Source organism: Brassica oleracea, chromosome C5 (assembly GCF_000695525.1).
Source record: "Brassica oleracea var. oleracea cultivar TO1000 chromosome C5, BOL, whole genome shotgun sequence".
NCBI lineage: Eukaryota > Viridiplantae > Streptophyta > Magnoliopsida > Brassicales > Brassicaceae > Brassica > Brassica oleracea.
In genome coordinates, this window is record NC_027752.1 from 30,556,620 (window position 1) to 30,571,739 (window position 15,120).

Here is a 15,120-nt window from a genome sequence, read left to right on the forward strand (position 1 = left end):
TACACTCAAGAGCTCGTGAAAAAGAAAGAGATTGAAGTAAGATATGTCCAATCATGCGACAATGCAGCTGACCTCTTCACAAAATCACTTCCGACTTCGATATTCAGAAAACATGTTCGTAACATTGGAATGCGTCATCAGAAGGATCTATGACTGCTCATTCGAGGGGGAGCTTACGTAGTTGTACTCTTTTTACCTTACTATGGTTTTTCCCATTGGGTTTTCCTAGAAAGGTTTTTAACGAGGCAACAAAGACGTTAAGCGAGAGCGGAGAGTGGCACCGGTCCCCAAGGGGGAGTGTTATGAAAGTCAGACATTTCCAACGCCGAAAATGTTGAAATAATTAAAGATGTGGGTCCCACTGTCACTATTTGCACAATAATTTTTCTTCTATAAATACGGAGTTTTCGATCATTTGTAAAAACACGATTACACCATCCCTTCTCCTTTAATAACACATCCTCTCTTCTTATCAGTGTTATCTTCTTCGTACGGGTATAAAATTTTGCCCTTATTTAAATTCCTGCGATATAATAAAATTTCAGTTCTTTTATAACACTCTTTTATTTATTGGTCCATCAATTATATGTGTTGTTTCCAGCTGCTTATAGTTTTCAAAAAGACCAAAAGCCCAAAAAACCAGTAATTTAGTAGAGACTTTAGATATAATACAGGTTATGCACTATTTGATCGGCTGCTGGGTGGATGCGGATCATTTATAATCTTCAAAAACGGCGGGTCATGCACTAAATAGATCAATATAATATATATAACTATATTAGATAAAGCAAAAATAATATTGTCTAATTTAATTATACATCTTATATAATGTATAAGTATACTAATCAAAAATAATTTGCATTTTAAAAATATATATTAATTTCTAAAAATACTTAATTTATATTATTAAAAAAACATTTTAACTAAAATATATAAAAATTACTATTTTAATTTAATTATTTTGATTTGCACGTTATAACCCGATAACTCAAGCAAGGCGGAAACAAATATTTTAAACTTTTGCTAGACAAACAATTTTGAGAAAAACTGCAATTCAGAAAAAAAAATCAACGGTTGTTAATATATTCCATCCGTTTCATATTAGGTCTCATTTTCACAGAGATTAAAGAAATTGTGTGATAGACTGATATATTTTTATTTAATGTATGATCAATTAAATGAAAATAATTTAAATAAAAGTTTATTGGTTATTCAAAATGGGAAAAAATGAATTTAATGTAAAAAAGTCACATTGAAATCATAGAATGATACTTATTCCGGAACAAAAAAAATAAATCTAAAATGACATTTATTATGAAACAGATAGCAACGGAAAAAAGAGAAAGGGATGGATGAATTCTGAGGACTTAGAAACAATGGCCTTATGATCCAACCATTTACATATCTGAGGATGACCCTTTGATATTAGGCCAGCTTTCTGGATTAGGCCTGGGCATTTTAACATGGACCCGAAAACCCAAACCGGAACTGACCGAAAAATATCCGACCTGGAACTGGACCGAAAATTTACAAGTACCTTTTGGATCTAATTGTTTTTTACCCAAAAGAACCGGAATCGAAAGGAACCGACCCGAATAGTCCCGGACCCGAATAGACCCGACCCGATAAGAACCGATTTGTACCCGACTTAAAACATGTATATCTAAAACTATGATGTTTTGTGTTCTATTTTATATATATTATTTTATGATTTAGTTGAAATATATTTTGTTAACAACATTTGTTACTATTTTGTAACATTTTTTAAGTAATATGAATCTTTAAAATATAAAATTTAGAGTTTAAAAATGTTTTATTTAATTATTAATAGTTTCATTTAAGTTATTTTGTAAAATTTTAGATATATATGATAAATATCAACTAAATTTGATGGAAAGGGTATATCATGTCATTTTCAGATCCTAAATATCCGAACCCGATCCGGACCCAAAAAAGTACGAATATTTTAATTATAGACCCGAACCGACCTGGACCCGAGACAAAATCACCCAAACCCGAACCAAAAATATATAAGTATCTATTGGGTCTAAATATTTAAGACCCGAAAATACCCGGACCCGAAAGGAACCGGTCCGAACCCGACCCGAACAGAACCGGTCTGAACCCGACCCGAACGCCCAGGCCTATTCTGGATTAGTTAAGGTTGATATGAATTCAGATCAGAAATGCAACAGATTAGTAAGTGAGAAAAACCTTGCTAGCGAAATAAATAAGAAGGTAGATGGGCCTTAATATCCATAAATTTGACTCAAAGGTCTCACTGGAGCCATCATTTTCTAAATCCACTTGGAAAATAACAGTGCTGCAAGGGAATAAGGATTACTTATAAATTCTCATTTTGTATGACAATTGTTTTTAATCTGTAAGTTTAACTATCTATACGTTTCACGTGAGACCAATAAATAGATCAGTAGACAGTAAAATTTAAGTAATCCAAAAGAAGTGTGTGAATCTGATATGGGCAAAAAATAAAATAAAAAACCTCTAAAATGTAGCATGAAGAAACGAGAGATGGGGCAATGACTCAGTGAGTCATGGTAGCACGTGCTTACGCAATCTTAAATTCAACAGACAGCGACTGGGACATAATTTGCGTGACTCCCACTTACCATTGCCGTTTGCTTTTCCCTTTTCTGTCCATTCCTTAGTTAATCATGTATCATGGATTCATCCCCCAATCTACCATTTTGTGTTTGTTAATTTTATAGTATTAATAAACTTTTAGATTCATGATCTAGTGTTGATAACTAGATTTTGTTATTTTCAGCCACACATATATAATAGTATTTAACATGTATTCTATTTTGGTACATAATCGTTCCACATATAGGTTACACAACTTAATCATGTTACTGCAGAGTGTATTCAATTTAATATAAGGTGCATATTATATGCTAGCATGTTAATCTGCCAGTCTGTTGTCCGGCCTACGGTGTTTTTCGAAAAGGTTTCAAAGGCTAGTCGGAGTCTTATCCCGCAATTTGTTATTATGTCCACCATATAATCTCATTAGATTATCCATGGAGGTGAGTTCTTTGGTTGCAGTTTTTTTCCATGATTATTATTGGACGATAATTTTCGACACCATAGATTACGCATTGCTGATATTTTGCTGATCGTTTTGAAATGAATGTGTATTTAAGGATTTTAAACATTTAAATGAAACCCTTATCACGATTGCTAAAGTTTTTGATAATTACATCCATAAAGCAAATTGGATCCGATGGTTGTCCATTTTTGGAAAATATTCTAGACAATGATTATCATAACGGGATCAAAAAGGCCAGTCAATAGCTTGCCATTTCCGCAATAAGATTAAAAAAAATTAGTTACTTCTATAAGAAATACTAAGAAAATATGTGAAAATGGAAAAGTAAAGCCATACAGTTAAGTGTTAAAATGGAAAGCAGGAACCGTGCTTCAGGGTTGAATTACAAATTTTTTAACAAGTCGAATGTTCTAAACTATTAGAGCTGCGAGTTATGAATTATTGTGGAAACCGATACACCATGGATTTAATCCATTTTTATCCATGATTTATAAATGTTTTAACTACTAATTATTATATTATAGAGTCTATTTAGTATATTTATAGGATCAAAAGTGATTTGGGAGAAAGTGATGATTTTAGAGCATTTTGGTGATATTTGGAGTAAGCACCCGAGATAACCATCGAGCACGACCATCGGTCGACATTGAAAAGGAATAATCGATCTATGTTCACATCTTGGCATCGATCGACAGCGAAGCACGCAGAAAGCATGTTTGGTCTCAGCCGACTTAGAGCCCAAATCTTCACCTATTTACAAGATTACCCCTGACGAGTTTTAATCTAATTATATAAGCTTTGCCAACATGTTAGAGGCAAAGTGTGCTTTCTTATTTAACTGTTTTCACAACAAAAGGTTTTTAGGATTTTTAGTAGATTGGAGAGAGGAACCAAAAAGATTTGTGATTGAAATTCCATTAATATATATTTATTTATCTAATGCAGTTTTCATACCTAATTGTTGTTATGAATTGCTTGGCCATATCTGAGTATTTCTCTTTGTTAGATTTAGGGTTTAAATAGGTTATAAGAGATTATCCCTAACTATAGATTGCTAAGTTGTGATATTCATCTTTAGGATTGTCATTAATGTCTGATTCTAGATTAGCTACCTAGAACTTGTCCTAGGAGTTGTAGACATAAGCGATAGCTTGCATCTCACCCTGAAACCATCCTAATTGAGCTACGACTTGCTAAGAGTAAGACGAGAGCTGATCTAGTGAGCTTAGTGAGCACATTCAACCCGCACATTAACGCTTGCCAAAAGCGTCGATCGATATTCCAATAGAATATTCCGACGACGTTTCAGAATGTGTATCGATCGATATTCCTATAGAATCATCGATCGACACTGGTCAATAGACAAACCTAGAAATCGAGAGCCTAGTGGTTTGTTTATAAGTGTTGAGCTCTACAATATCATGCATGCAACTTATTAAGCATCTGTAGGATTATAACCATGATTACCTGAATAAAAACCTTAATTCTAGCTACTTTCATCTAAGTATCAAAACTCCAATCAATCGAACAATTACTTTGCTCACAAACCTGCTATTTACATTTAAACATAAAATCAATCTAGCTTAACCAATCTGATTAGATTTATTAGGTTCCCTAGCTCCTTGTAAATTCGATCTCTAAGTACTACAACTGAACCTTTTAGTTGAGAGAGTAATTCACTTCTTAGGGTAATTTGAGTGATATCAAATTTGGCGTCATTGCCGGGGAGCTTTGATCGCCTTATAGATTTAGTCTGGTTTAGTCTAGATTACTTCTTAAACCCACTTTCCGACACAAAAAAATTTTCTTGTCTTTTCAGGTACATGCCCAGCAATACCAGAAGCAACAAAGAAACTCAACTACTATTCTCATCAGACCCTGCAAGTTTGGAACGCTCAATCCGCAAAGAAAGATGCTCATCATCGATCGACAACAACAACAGTTTGTCGCTCGATTCTCGTCAACCACCGTCGACCCAAACACCAGTTTCATCGACCAACACTCTCTCACCACCGTCAACTGAAGACACTCTTCTTCCATTGACCGGCATCTTTCATCCGACGTCGATCGATACTCCAGTCTGACCATCGATCGATACTGAGCTGCGAGACATGATTGCGACTTTGATACTTGTACGTGATGATAAGTAAGACCTGTATGACCACGAGGGTCATCTGCGTAATGCAACATGTCAGAGGATAGATGCTCAGGGGCTGCAATCCCTGGGACTGATGCTACAGGAGCTGCTCAACCTGTAGATGAGGCCACTCGACCCATAACACTAGCTGATTATAACCGTCCAGATCAGTTCTACACCAACAGATCAGCTATTCGTCCTCCAACTATCCAGAGAGGGGATTTTGAGTTGAAGCCGCAGTACTACACACTCGTAGGACAAACACCCTACCATGGGTTATCTCACGAGCATCCTATGGACCATCAGGAGAGGTTCGAGGATCTCATATCTGCTATTAAAGCCGAGGGAGTCTCTGAGGAATACCTACTTTGTAAGCTCTTCAAGTACTCACTTGCTGGAGAGGCTTCGCACTGGCTTAAGCAGTTACTACTAGGATCTCTCACATCCTAGAGCGACATCAAGAATGCATTCCTATGCAACTTATTGGATGAGGTGCGTGCTGAAGACTTGAGGAGAAAGATTGCTACATTCGCGCAGGAGCCTACGGAGTCATTCAGAAGCTCCTGGATCAGATTCAAGTCTTATTAGAGAGATTGTCCACACCAAGGATTCAACAAAGTACAATGGCTCAATACTTTCTTCAGGGGCATCACAATGCAGTATCAGATGGCTCTTGATGCTTCCAGCGATGAGAACTTCAACACCAGGAATCCAGAGGAGGCTGTGAGAGTTATTGAAAACTTGACATCCAGCAACAGCACCAAGAACACTGATTTTGAGAGGAAGAGATCTGCAACCATCCTTGAGAATGACCAGATGGATGAAGTGAAGGCAAAGCTGAACAGTGTTCACAAGCTTCTCAGGAAGCATGCTTGCTTATTTGAGGATGCAGAAGCTATAGACACAGAGGGTAGAGGAGAAGTAGAAGAAGATGTAAACTTCGTTGGAGGAACTGGATTTCAGAGGTATGAAAACCAGAATGGAAACTTCTATGGACAGAGAAGTAATTTTAACCAGGGTTCGCAGAACTAGAAACCCTACAACAACTACTACAACAACAACATGAGTTATGGAAACTCATTCTACCAGAAGCTACCACCACCTACTCAAGAGAGCAAGATTGAAGCCATGATTGATAAGGTTCTTGAGGGATAGCAGAGCATGACGGTGGACTTCAATGGGAAGATTGACTCTGTCTACACCAACCTAAACAAAAAGTTTGAAACTTTGAGCACTCATGTGAAGAAACTAGAGATGCAGGTTGTTCAGACAGGAGAAGCCGTTAAGCGGCAAGAGACCTTAACAAGAGGGGTAGGAGATGATGTGATGAAGCACCACGTTACAGCCATCATAGATGATGATTTCTGGCAAGTGGTGAAGTAAGAGAAGCTGCAAGAAGGAGATTTCGAAGTGGAAAGCTCGATGAGCTTCGGCGGATCACATTGGTGTCGATCGACGCTGGACTTCAAACATCGATCGACTGACTTCAATCAAAACCGATCGACAGGCTCTCCTAAGCATCGATCGATGACACCTATAGAGTCGACCGCATCTTGCAATACCGTGAGGATCATGACTCACGAGGAGTTCGCAGCAAAACACCCACATCCGCCCAGCCTTGTATATGTCAAAGTCGATCGACATTCTTATTCTGCCATCGATCGGCAAAGAGAGACCGCAATCGATCGATAACCTCCAGCGCCCAACGATCGACGCGCACCTCTCACATACCGAGTGCAGATGCTAAAGATAGACTTCGCCCGTCTAAATGCACTCAGGCCACAACCCAAACCTACAGATAACCCACCAGAGGATACTAGTCCACATTCAGCTAATGCAGCAGAACCTATGGAAGTTGATAAAGCTCCTATGGGGAGAACCTTGAGGAAGAGAAAAAGAAAGGTTGCTAAGCATCTGAAAAGGGAAACTAATGAGAAGGAGATGGAAAGTTTCCAAAAGAGAGTCTTCAGGATTCCTTTAGAAAAACCATTCGAGGAGGCCTATTTTACCCACAGATTGTGGATGTTCTCCAGAGAGACCAGAGATACTGAAGAGGACATCAGGAGAATGTTCTATGAGGCTAGAGAAAAGATAAAGAATAGGATTACACTAAAGAAGAAGAGTGATCCGGGGAAATTTGCAATACCATGTACGGTGAAGGGTATTGAGTTCCCACATGCACTGTGCGACATAGGAGCATCAGTCAGCATCCAACCTAGGGTTATGACAGACCAACCTAGGGTTATGGCAGACCATCTGGGTCTGCAGGTGGAGCCTTCCAAGGAATCATTCACTTTTGTGGATTGTTATCAGAGGAGCTCACGAGGAATTGTAAGAGACCTAGAGGTGCAGATTAGTAATGCCCTAGTTCCAGTTGAATTCCATGTCTTGGATATCAAGCTAAACTAGAACTCTTCTCTATTACTTGGGAGAGCCTTCTTGTCAACAGTAGGAGCAGTGTGCAACATGCAAACCAACCAGTTGTGTTTGACGCTCATAGATCCTCATGTCCACTACAACCCTATTTCAGTCAAGAAGCCATAGACGTCCTCCTGAAATTGATGATCCAGGACTCATCGCAGCATGCCACTGTGGAGCTGAGTATGAGACAGAATATTCGGCGTCGATCGAAACTCACACAACCACATCAATCGATAGTGCCCATCAGAAATCGATCGATAGTCCAAAAGAAGAATCGGTCGACAGTAGTCCAAGCGATTGAGAGAATGACTACTACAATCCCACCAAGGCAGCACACACCACAGACACCATGCATATAGAGAAGTATGATGAAGATTATGAGGAGGAACAAAATATAAAGTACATAGACATTCTTGATGAGGAAGATAGACTTCTACATCATTTCTCTTGGAAAAGGAATGCGCCGTCGATCGACAGAACCGTCTCACCATCGATCGACAATCATCTTCATCAGACAAGCCAAAAACGAGCATCGACCGACATTGCCTACTACCCATCGATCGACAGTGGAGTCGACCGTGCACGAGAAGGGGACTACTCAACTGGCAGTTGGGCATATGATCACCATCACGAAAGTTATGCAGTAGAAACAGCAGTACATGAGCCAGGAGCAGATGAACTTCATGAAGGTTTCACATATGAGGAAATACTCAACATGCAAAGACGTGATGAAGCAGATCAGCACCGAGCAGAAGCTTCTGGGGAAAGAACACGTTTCAGCCATTCTTTCGACAAAGCAAACCCCCCGTCGATCGATGAAAAACCTAAATCATCGATCGACATCCGTCCGAAACCACCATCCACCGTAAGCAAAAACCTTAATTTTGTTAATCAGTATCTCACACAGGATGAGTTTGGTATTTTCAGGGACCCAGATGGCTATGCAAGAGCAATTGATGGATATGCACTGCAAATATCCAGAGAGGACATTGCAGACATTCTTCAGATGGCTAATGGAGCAGATAATCTCTTCATGCAACAACGCACCGTCCCAGCACATCAGCAGAAGGTTACAAATGAGTTCTATGACACAGCTGGTGGAATAAACAATCGCTTCAAGCAGTAGTATCGACATCCTACTCGACCGTCGATCGACGTTGACGTCCTTTCATCGATCGACAGACGTCCATAATTTGGCAGAAGAGCCTATGACCATGATGGAACTAGGAGATTCCACTGGGAAGAGAAAGATGAGTATGGAGTCTACAGAGATGATCAGGGACATGCCAGAGATGTAGACGAACACATCATCAGAGTATCCAAGGATGATATCAAAAGTCTTATGGAGAGAGCTTAAAGAGATGATCATAGCTACATATGTCTTCCAGAACATGCTAGCTCATTCACACAGACCAAGTTGGTACCAGAGATCTATACCAAGGACGAGAACAATGAGATATTCTATGGAGTCTGTGGAGTCCAAGAAAAGAATGAAGGTGATTTCCAGATGAAGTTTGATGGTGTCTACTACCCACTGAATGATAGCATCAGTTGGTTGACTACATGTATGGAGGATATGAGGCAAGAGATAGCCAAGATACAAACACATCGTGCAGCCGAAGCAAACACACCAGCGTCGATAGACAGACACCACTCAACATCGATCGACGACGACCCACAACACTCACATTCGATGAAGTGTCAACCAGATTTTCACACCAGAGCAGAGATTGATCAGTTGGTAGAAGAGATCTACATAACTCTGGAAACTACAAAAGAGAGGCTTTATAGGAGATGTGATGACATCTATTTCCCAATGGACCTTACAATGAGTTCTTTGACTTCTCAGATAGAAGCAATACAAAAGGAATTAGTGGAGATTCAGAGATACATTGCCCGTCGACCAGAAGCATCAACATCGATCGACAGACGCAACAACAAATCTACCGACAATCATAAACAGACATCGGTCGACGAAGCTACAAATCAAGGCAGGCTAGTACCAAAGGTGATATCAGACATGTCTGATACACACAACCATGGAGAGGATATCTCAGCTGACACTTACGCCACACTTATGAGACATCAGTTCAACCTTGAGAGTCTTGAAGATAGGTTGCAGGAGATAGAAAACACAACTGCAACAATGAATGACAAATGGCGCAAAGGAGATGAAGCAATGTGAAACTTCACTGGTACATGGTTCAACAAGCGCAAAGAAGAGATGGACACTTGTCTCCCAGCAAGTTCCAGCTTTCAACATTACTACCCAAATCACCTCCAAAGTCAAGATAAATGACTATAACAAAACGCTGAATGGGAGGCAACCCACTATAAGGTAATATTTAATTGATTTTTATTAATCTAGTATTTATGTTGGTTTTTAATTATTTAATGTCAGAATAAAAAAAAATATCCGAGTAGACGATTGCCATGAGTATCGACCGACAAAACACTGCCGACATTGATCGACAGAACATCACCTGTCGTGACTGATACAAACACCTTTACATCGATCGACATACATTCCGGTCTGGTATATCGTTCTAACTTGTTACATTGATTCCTTATGATTTAGTTATCACCATAACTCTGAATATACACTGGGGACAGTGTAGTTTAAGTCGGGGGGGGGAGGTTTACTGTCAGTAGTTTATTCATGAGTCTTATTTAAATGTTTTAAAAAAAAGTTTTTATTGAGTCAAGAAGGGGGTGATAAACTTATTGATTTTGCTTGTTATCTAACCACACCATTCTAGACTTACTAGTTGCATATAGTACTAAAGATACCAAAGTGGATCAACCTGTCAACTATGTTACACTTGCTAAGAGTGTTTGAAAGAACCAAAGCTGACCTTCAACCTAATTGAGCTCAATTCTACGAGAGTCTAGTGGTTTGTTTATAAGTGTTGAGCTCTACAATATCATGCATGCAACTTATTAAGCATCTGTAGGATTATAATCCTGATTACCTGAATAAAAACCCTAACTCTAGCTACTTTTATCTAAGTACCAATACCCCAATCAATCGAGAAATTACTTTGCTCACAAACCTGCTATTTACATTTAAACATAAAATCAATCTAGCTTAACCAATCTTATTAGATTTCTTAGGTTCCCTAGCTCCTTGTGAATTTGATCCCTAAGTACTACAACTGAACCTCTGATTTGAGAGAGTAATTCACTCCTTACGATAATTCGAGTGATATCAGAAACTCCTTCAATATCGAGATGTCATCCACTAGTCCACCGTACCTTAGGTCACTAGTACGGTTATCTATGTTGGTTATTCTATATACAGTTGGATAATCTGATTCTTTCTTGAAATTAGTTGAGTATACATTTAACAAATTAGAAAACAAATGTTGGGATTGTTAAACTCCATGTCCAATTCTTTATCATCCGATTAGTACAATATTGTCCACTTTGAGTTTTAGAAACAAGCTCGTATGGATTTAATTTTGGATTTCTTCCCAAAAGACCTCGTACTAATTAGAGTTAGACATCTCTTTATATATTAGACTCTCCTTTGTCTAATTTCCAATGTGTGACTTAGATTGACATCTCACATTCTCCCCCTCAAGCTAAGGACCACACTCATCTCGTGTATTCTTCCTTCAACGGATTATCTTGGCACCACCCTGTACCAGTAATCGCATGGCTTTCCTTTGAGAATGTGTCTTTCATAACATCTCGTTCCTTTGAGAATATTCTCCCACAACATCACAGGTTCCATGATCTTTTGACGTTTCTGCCATAGACCTTGTCTTCCACCTTGAAGAGTCTCATTCTTACTTTAAGGGTATTTTGGTTTTCTTGCAATATCTCGTCAAACCGCTCTGATACCAATTGTTGGGATTGCTAACCCCATATCCAACTCTCTATCATCCGATTAGTACAATATTATCAATTTTGGGTCTTAGAAACAAGTCCGCATGAATTTATTTTTGAATTTCTTCCCAAAATGTCTCGTACTAATTAGAGCTAAACATTTCTTTATATGTTAGACTCTCGTTTATCTAATTTCAAATGTGGGACTTAGATTAACGTCTCATAGCAAATACACGTAGTTTAGTACTTTGGGTAGATTTACAACGAATATATTTAGTTCATATAGTGTTACCATTAATTAGTTTCTTTCATAGTGAATCTGTGTACACAATTTCATTATTTTCATACGAAATATAAAAATATCAAACGCAAGATATTTTGAGGACCATCTATATAGACACATATATGGTCATTATATTCCTAAGAAAAATAATGAATCTCTTGAAATAAATTTAATGTTCAGATTATAATTCCAAGTTGCGAAGCATATGTTATAATATTTTATAAAACTTTATTTCCAAAAAAACATCAAAAGAAACAAGAACAGTGATTTAACCCCATTAACAAGTTAGTCTATGACTCACCTAATTGAATAAAGCTTTTCAGAAGGAAACCCGATGATTCAAATGATTAAGTACTCTTTCCAAGTTGATCTCAATTAGTTTGAACTAGAACCCAAATAACCAAGTTGTTCAATGAGCACATCAACATTTTCTTCATCTCCTTCAAAATCAAAATTTTGACCTTCATTTAACATATCTTCCCAAAAACCCTCACCATAAATCTCATTGTTCACCTTTTGGTACCCTTCTTGTTCTCCTTCTTCATCTCTTTTCTCAACATCCAAGACTTCTTTTCTAGTGAACTGATCGCCAAGTCCTTGAATATGCATAGCAAGACTGTCCAACTCGGGCATCTCGAATCCAGACAAGTCTCCATACATTTCTTGTTTCATGTACGCTGAGGTGGATCCAGCATCATTTCCATACCTTCCATAACCACCTCTAGCACCACTATCATCATCATCATAATCTTCCACAGTAACCACATTTCTTGTCCCTTGATCGATCGGTCTTTGTCTCTTCTTGCTGATTGCTTCTTCCATCTCCTTTCTTTTCTCTTTCTGCTCCATGAGTTGTTGAAGGAAATCAGGATTCTGCATTGCGCGGGCGAGGAAGCTCATCATTTGCTGTTGTTTTGATTCAGTTTTCTTGAGTTTCTCTTCAATCAATTTGAGATACACTTTGGTGCTTTCTTGTTGATGTCTCAGTTTCACTAGCTCCATCACCAGCACTTGTTTGTCTTGTTTTAGGCTGTCCATCTCTCCATCTAGATCATACCTACCAACTTCTATGCAACAGTTGTCTAGAGAATGTTCTTGTGAGGATGATTGAGGTGGTTGTATTTGATTATTGTTACTTGTCTTTCTTCTCCTTATTGTCTTGAGGAGATGCTTTTGCCCTCTAAGAAACCCTTCATTTGCAAACTCCCACCGATCCGGATTCACTTTTCTGAAACCCTATTTATAATATTTTATGATTAGATTCAACCCCAAACTCGTCTTAATAAAAAAAAAATTATTTCACCAAGCCAAAACCATTCATGAACTCTAATAATTTCATTCTCTTATCGTATGTATTTTATGCAACTAGAGATGAGATAGAATCGTCACATTTTACTTCAATATTTGTGTATAAATATGTATAGTGAGATAAACAACTTGGTTGCATATTATGTTGTAGAAATATGTATAGTGAGATAAACAACTTGGTTGCATATTATGTTGTAGAAATATGTATAGTGAGATAAACAACTTGGTTGCATATTATGTTGTAGAAATATGTATAGTGAGATAAACAACTTGGTTGCATATTATGTTGTAGAAATTTTTCTTTGGAGATTTGTAACAAACAAAGGTTCAAAATTTGAATTAGCTCCGTTTCAAGATTTCAATTGGCTGTATACACATCATCATCAAAATTTGAATAAGCTCCGTACACAAATGGGCTGTATAATATTATGTCTCGAGATTTTTCGGAGAACAGTGATGCCCACTTGCATTTATATATACACACACACTCACGAATCCTTCAAACAATCATGTATATAATAATTAACACTAATTAACTCTGATGATACAAAAGAGACGCCGAAAAAAACACCAATCAAAAGCTAAGTCTCAAGAACTTGGTTCAAATTTTGACTGCACCACAGTGAATGAGGGAAAATTTTACATTAATCAAGCTTTCCGCACAAAAGTTGCTGTCACGATTTGATTGTGAGTTGTTAGATCTATTCAGATTCGTGCCATACACAGAATCACACACACACACACACATAGATAGAGAGATTAGAACTTACATATGTGTTGAGCTGGCGAGCAAAGCTAGAGAAGTTATTGTGCTTGAAGAATCTGGGGAGGAGACTGGTGGAAAAAGCTTGTGGATCCCAGACAATGAAGCTGTTTTTGGCTTGGCTCCAAGACACAACATGATTGGTTCTTGAATCTTCGACCAAGTCATATGTCTTTGTCAGAAATGGAGGTGGGCCTGATTCGTGGAGACCTTCTATTGGCTGTGGAGAGCTTGATGTTGTTGGATCATTTGGGGCCATGGAGGTTGAATAGAGGTAAGAATAAGTTGAAGAAGATGGTGGTGATGGAGAAACAATGAATCCAGTAGGAAACTCCTCTTTTATGAATCTATATGAAGGATCCATATGTGGTTTCAGATTGAAAAAAAGTTTAAATGTCTTGATGTGGTTTTATTTCACTAAACGTGAATTTGTAATAAAGGAAAATGTGAAATGCTTTAAGAGAAAACTGAAATTGAAAAATTGAAACTTTGGAGAAAATTGCACAGAGAGATTGTGTTTTTGTGTGTGTTGGAGGTTTGGGGTCTGAAGAAGAAGTATATATGGAGAAGATAGGACAGATGAGAGAAAGAAAGAGGGAGACACAAGGAAGCAAAAGGTTTGTATTATATTCAATTTTTTATGAACTTTTGGTGATGGATTCCTTCTTTATTTTTTTTTTTTTAATATATTATTAAAATCTTTTCTTTTGTTAATTTGCGCTTTGTGTTGGCATCTAGATAGTTTGACATGCTGGAGCTAAAAGCAAATCCTGAGATATTTTCTATACTCCCTAATGTGATGAGTCACTCTTCATTTTTATATACAAAATATGCAAGATCTTGATTAATAGCCTTAGCCTCTTATAAATATGTATTCGTTTTGCCTTGTGATTGGTTCAAGATAAGTATTAGTGCATGTGTTTACACCCGTCAAGATCCTTCTTATTTTACCCAAACATATCCTTTTCAAAAGATTATTGAATGGGGACGTTATATTTATTCAAAACCGAAAACCTTATGCTAACCTTTTTTCTATATCTTCGACTTCAATCTGAAAGTAATCGAATAATAATATCATAATATGTTATAACGCAATCATTCTTTGCGAAAGGAGCTAAACCTGTGATACAATAAAACCAATTCAGTATACTAGTTAATCACTATAATTATTTCTCTGTATATTTCAATTTTTGCATATTCGTGAGCCTGAAATATTTTTGATTATTTTCTTGTTTCTGAAATGTTAAACTCATAGAGGGGGGGGGGGGGGTCTTAAATTTGAAGAAATTTGTTTTTTAATAAGTTTG

General features: G+C 37.6%; 1 protein-coding gene across 1 annotated transcript; it reads right to left on the reverse strand.

The window, feature by feature from the left end:
• Positions 1–12,024: 12,024 nt before the first annotated feature.
• On the reverse strand, positions 12,025–14,384 carry LOC106293491 (heat stress transcription factor A-6b-like). Its single transcript, XM_013729169.1, has 2 exons — positions 13,821–14,384; positions 12,025–12,978 (listed from the first exon to the last, which is right to left on the reverse strand). Exons 1-2 carry the CDS (start codon positions 14,175–14,177, stop codon positions 12,118–12,120), a joined length of 1,218 nt encoding a protein of 405 aa, XP_013584623.1. The 5' UTR covers positions 14,178–14,384; the 3' UTR covers positions 12,025–12,117.
• Between the last annotated feature and the right edge of the window lie 736 nt (positions 14,385–15,120).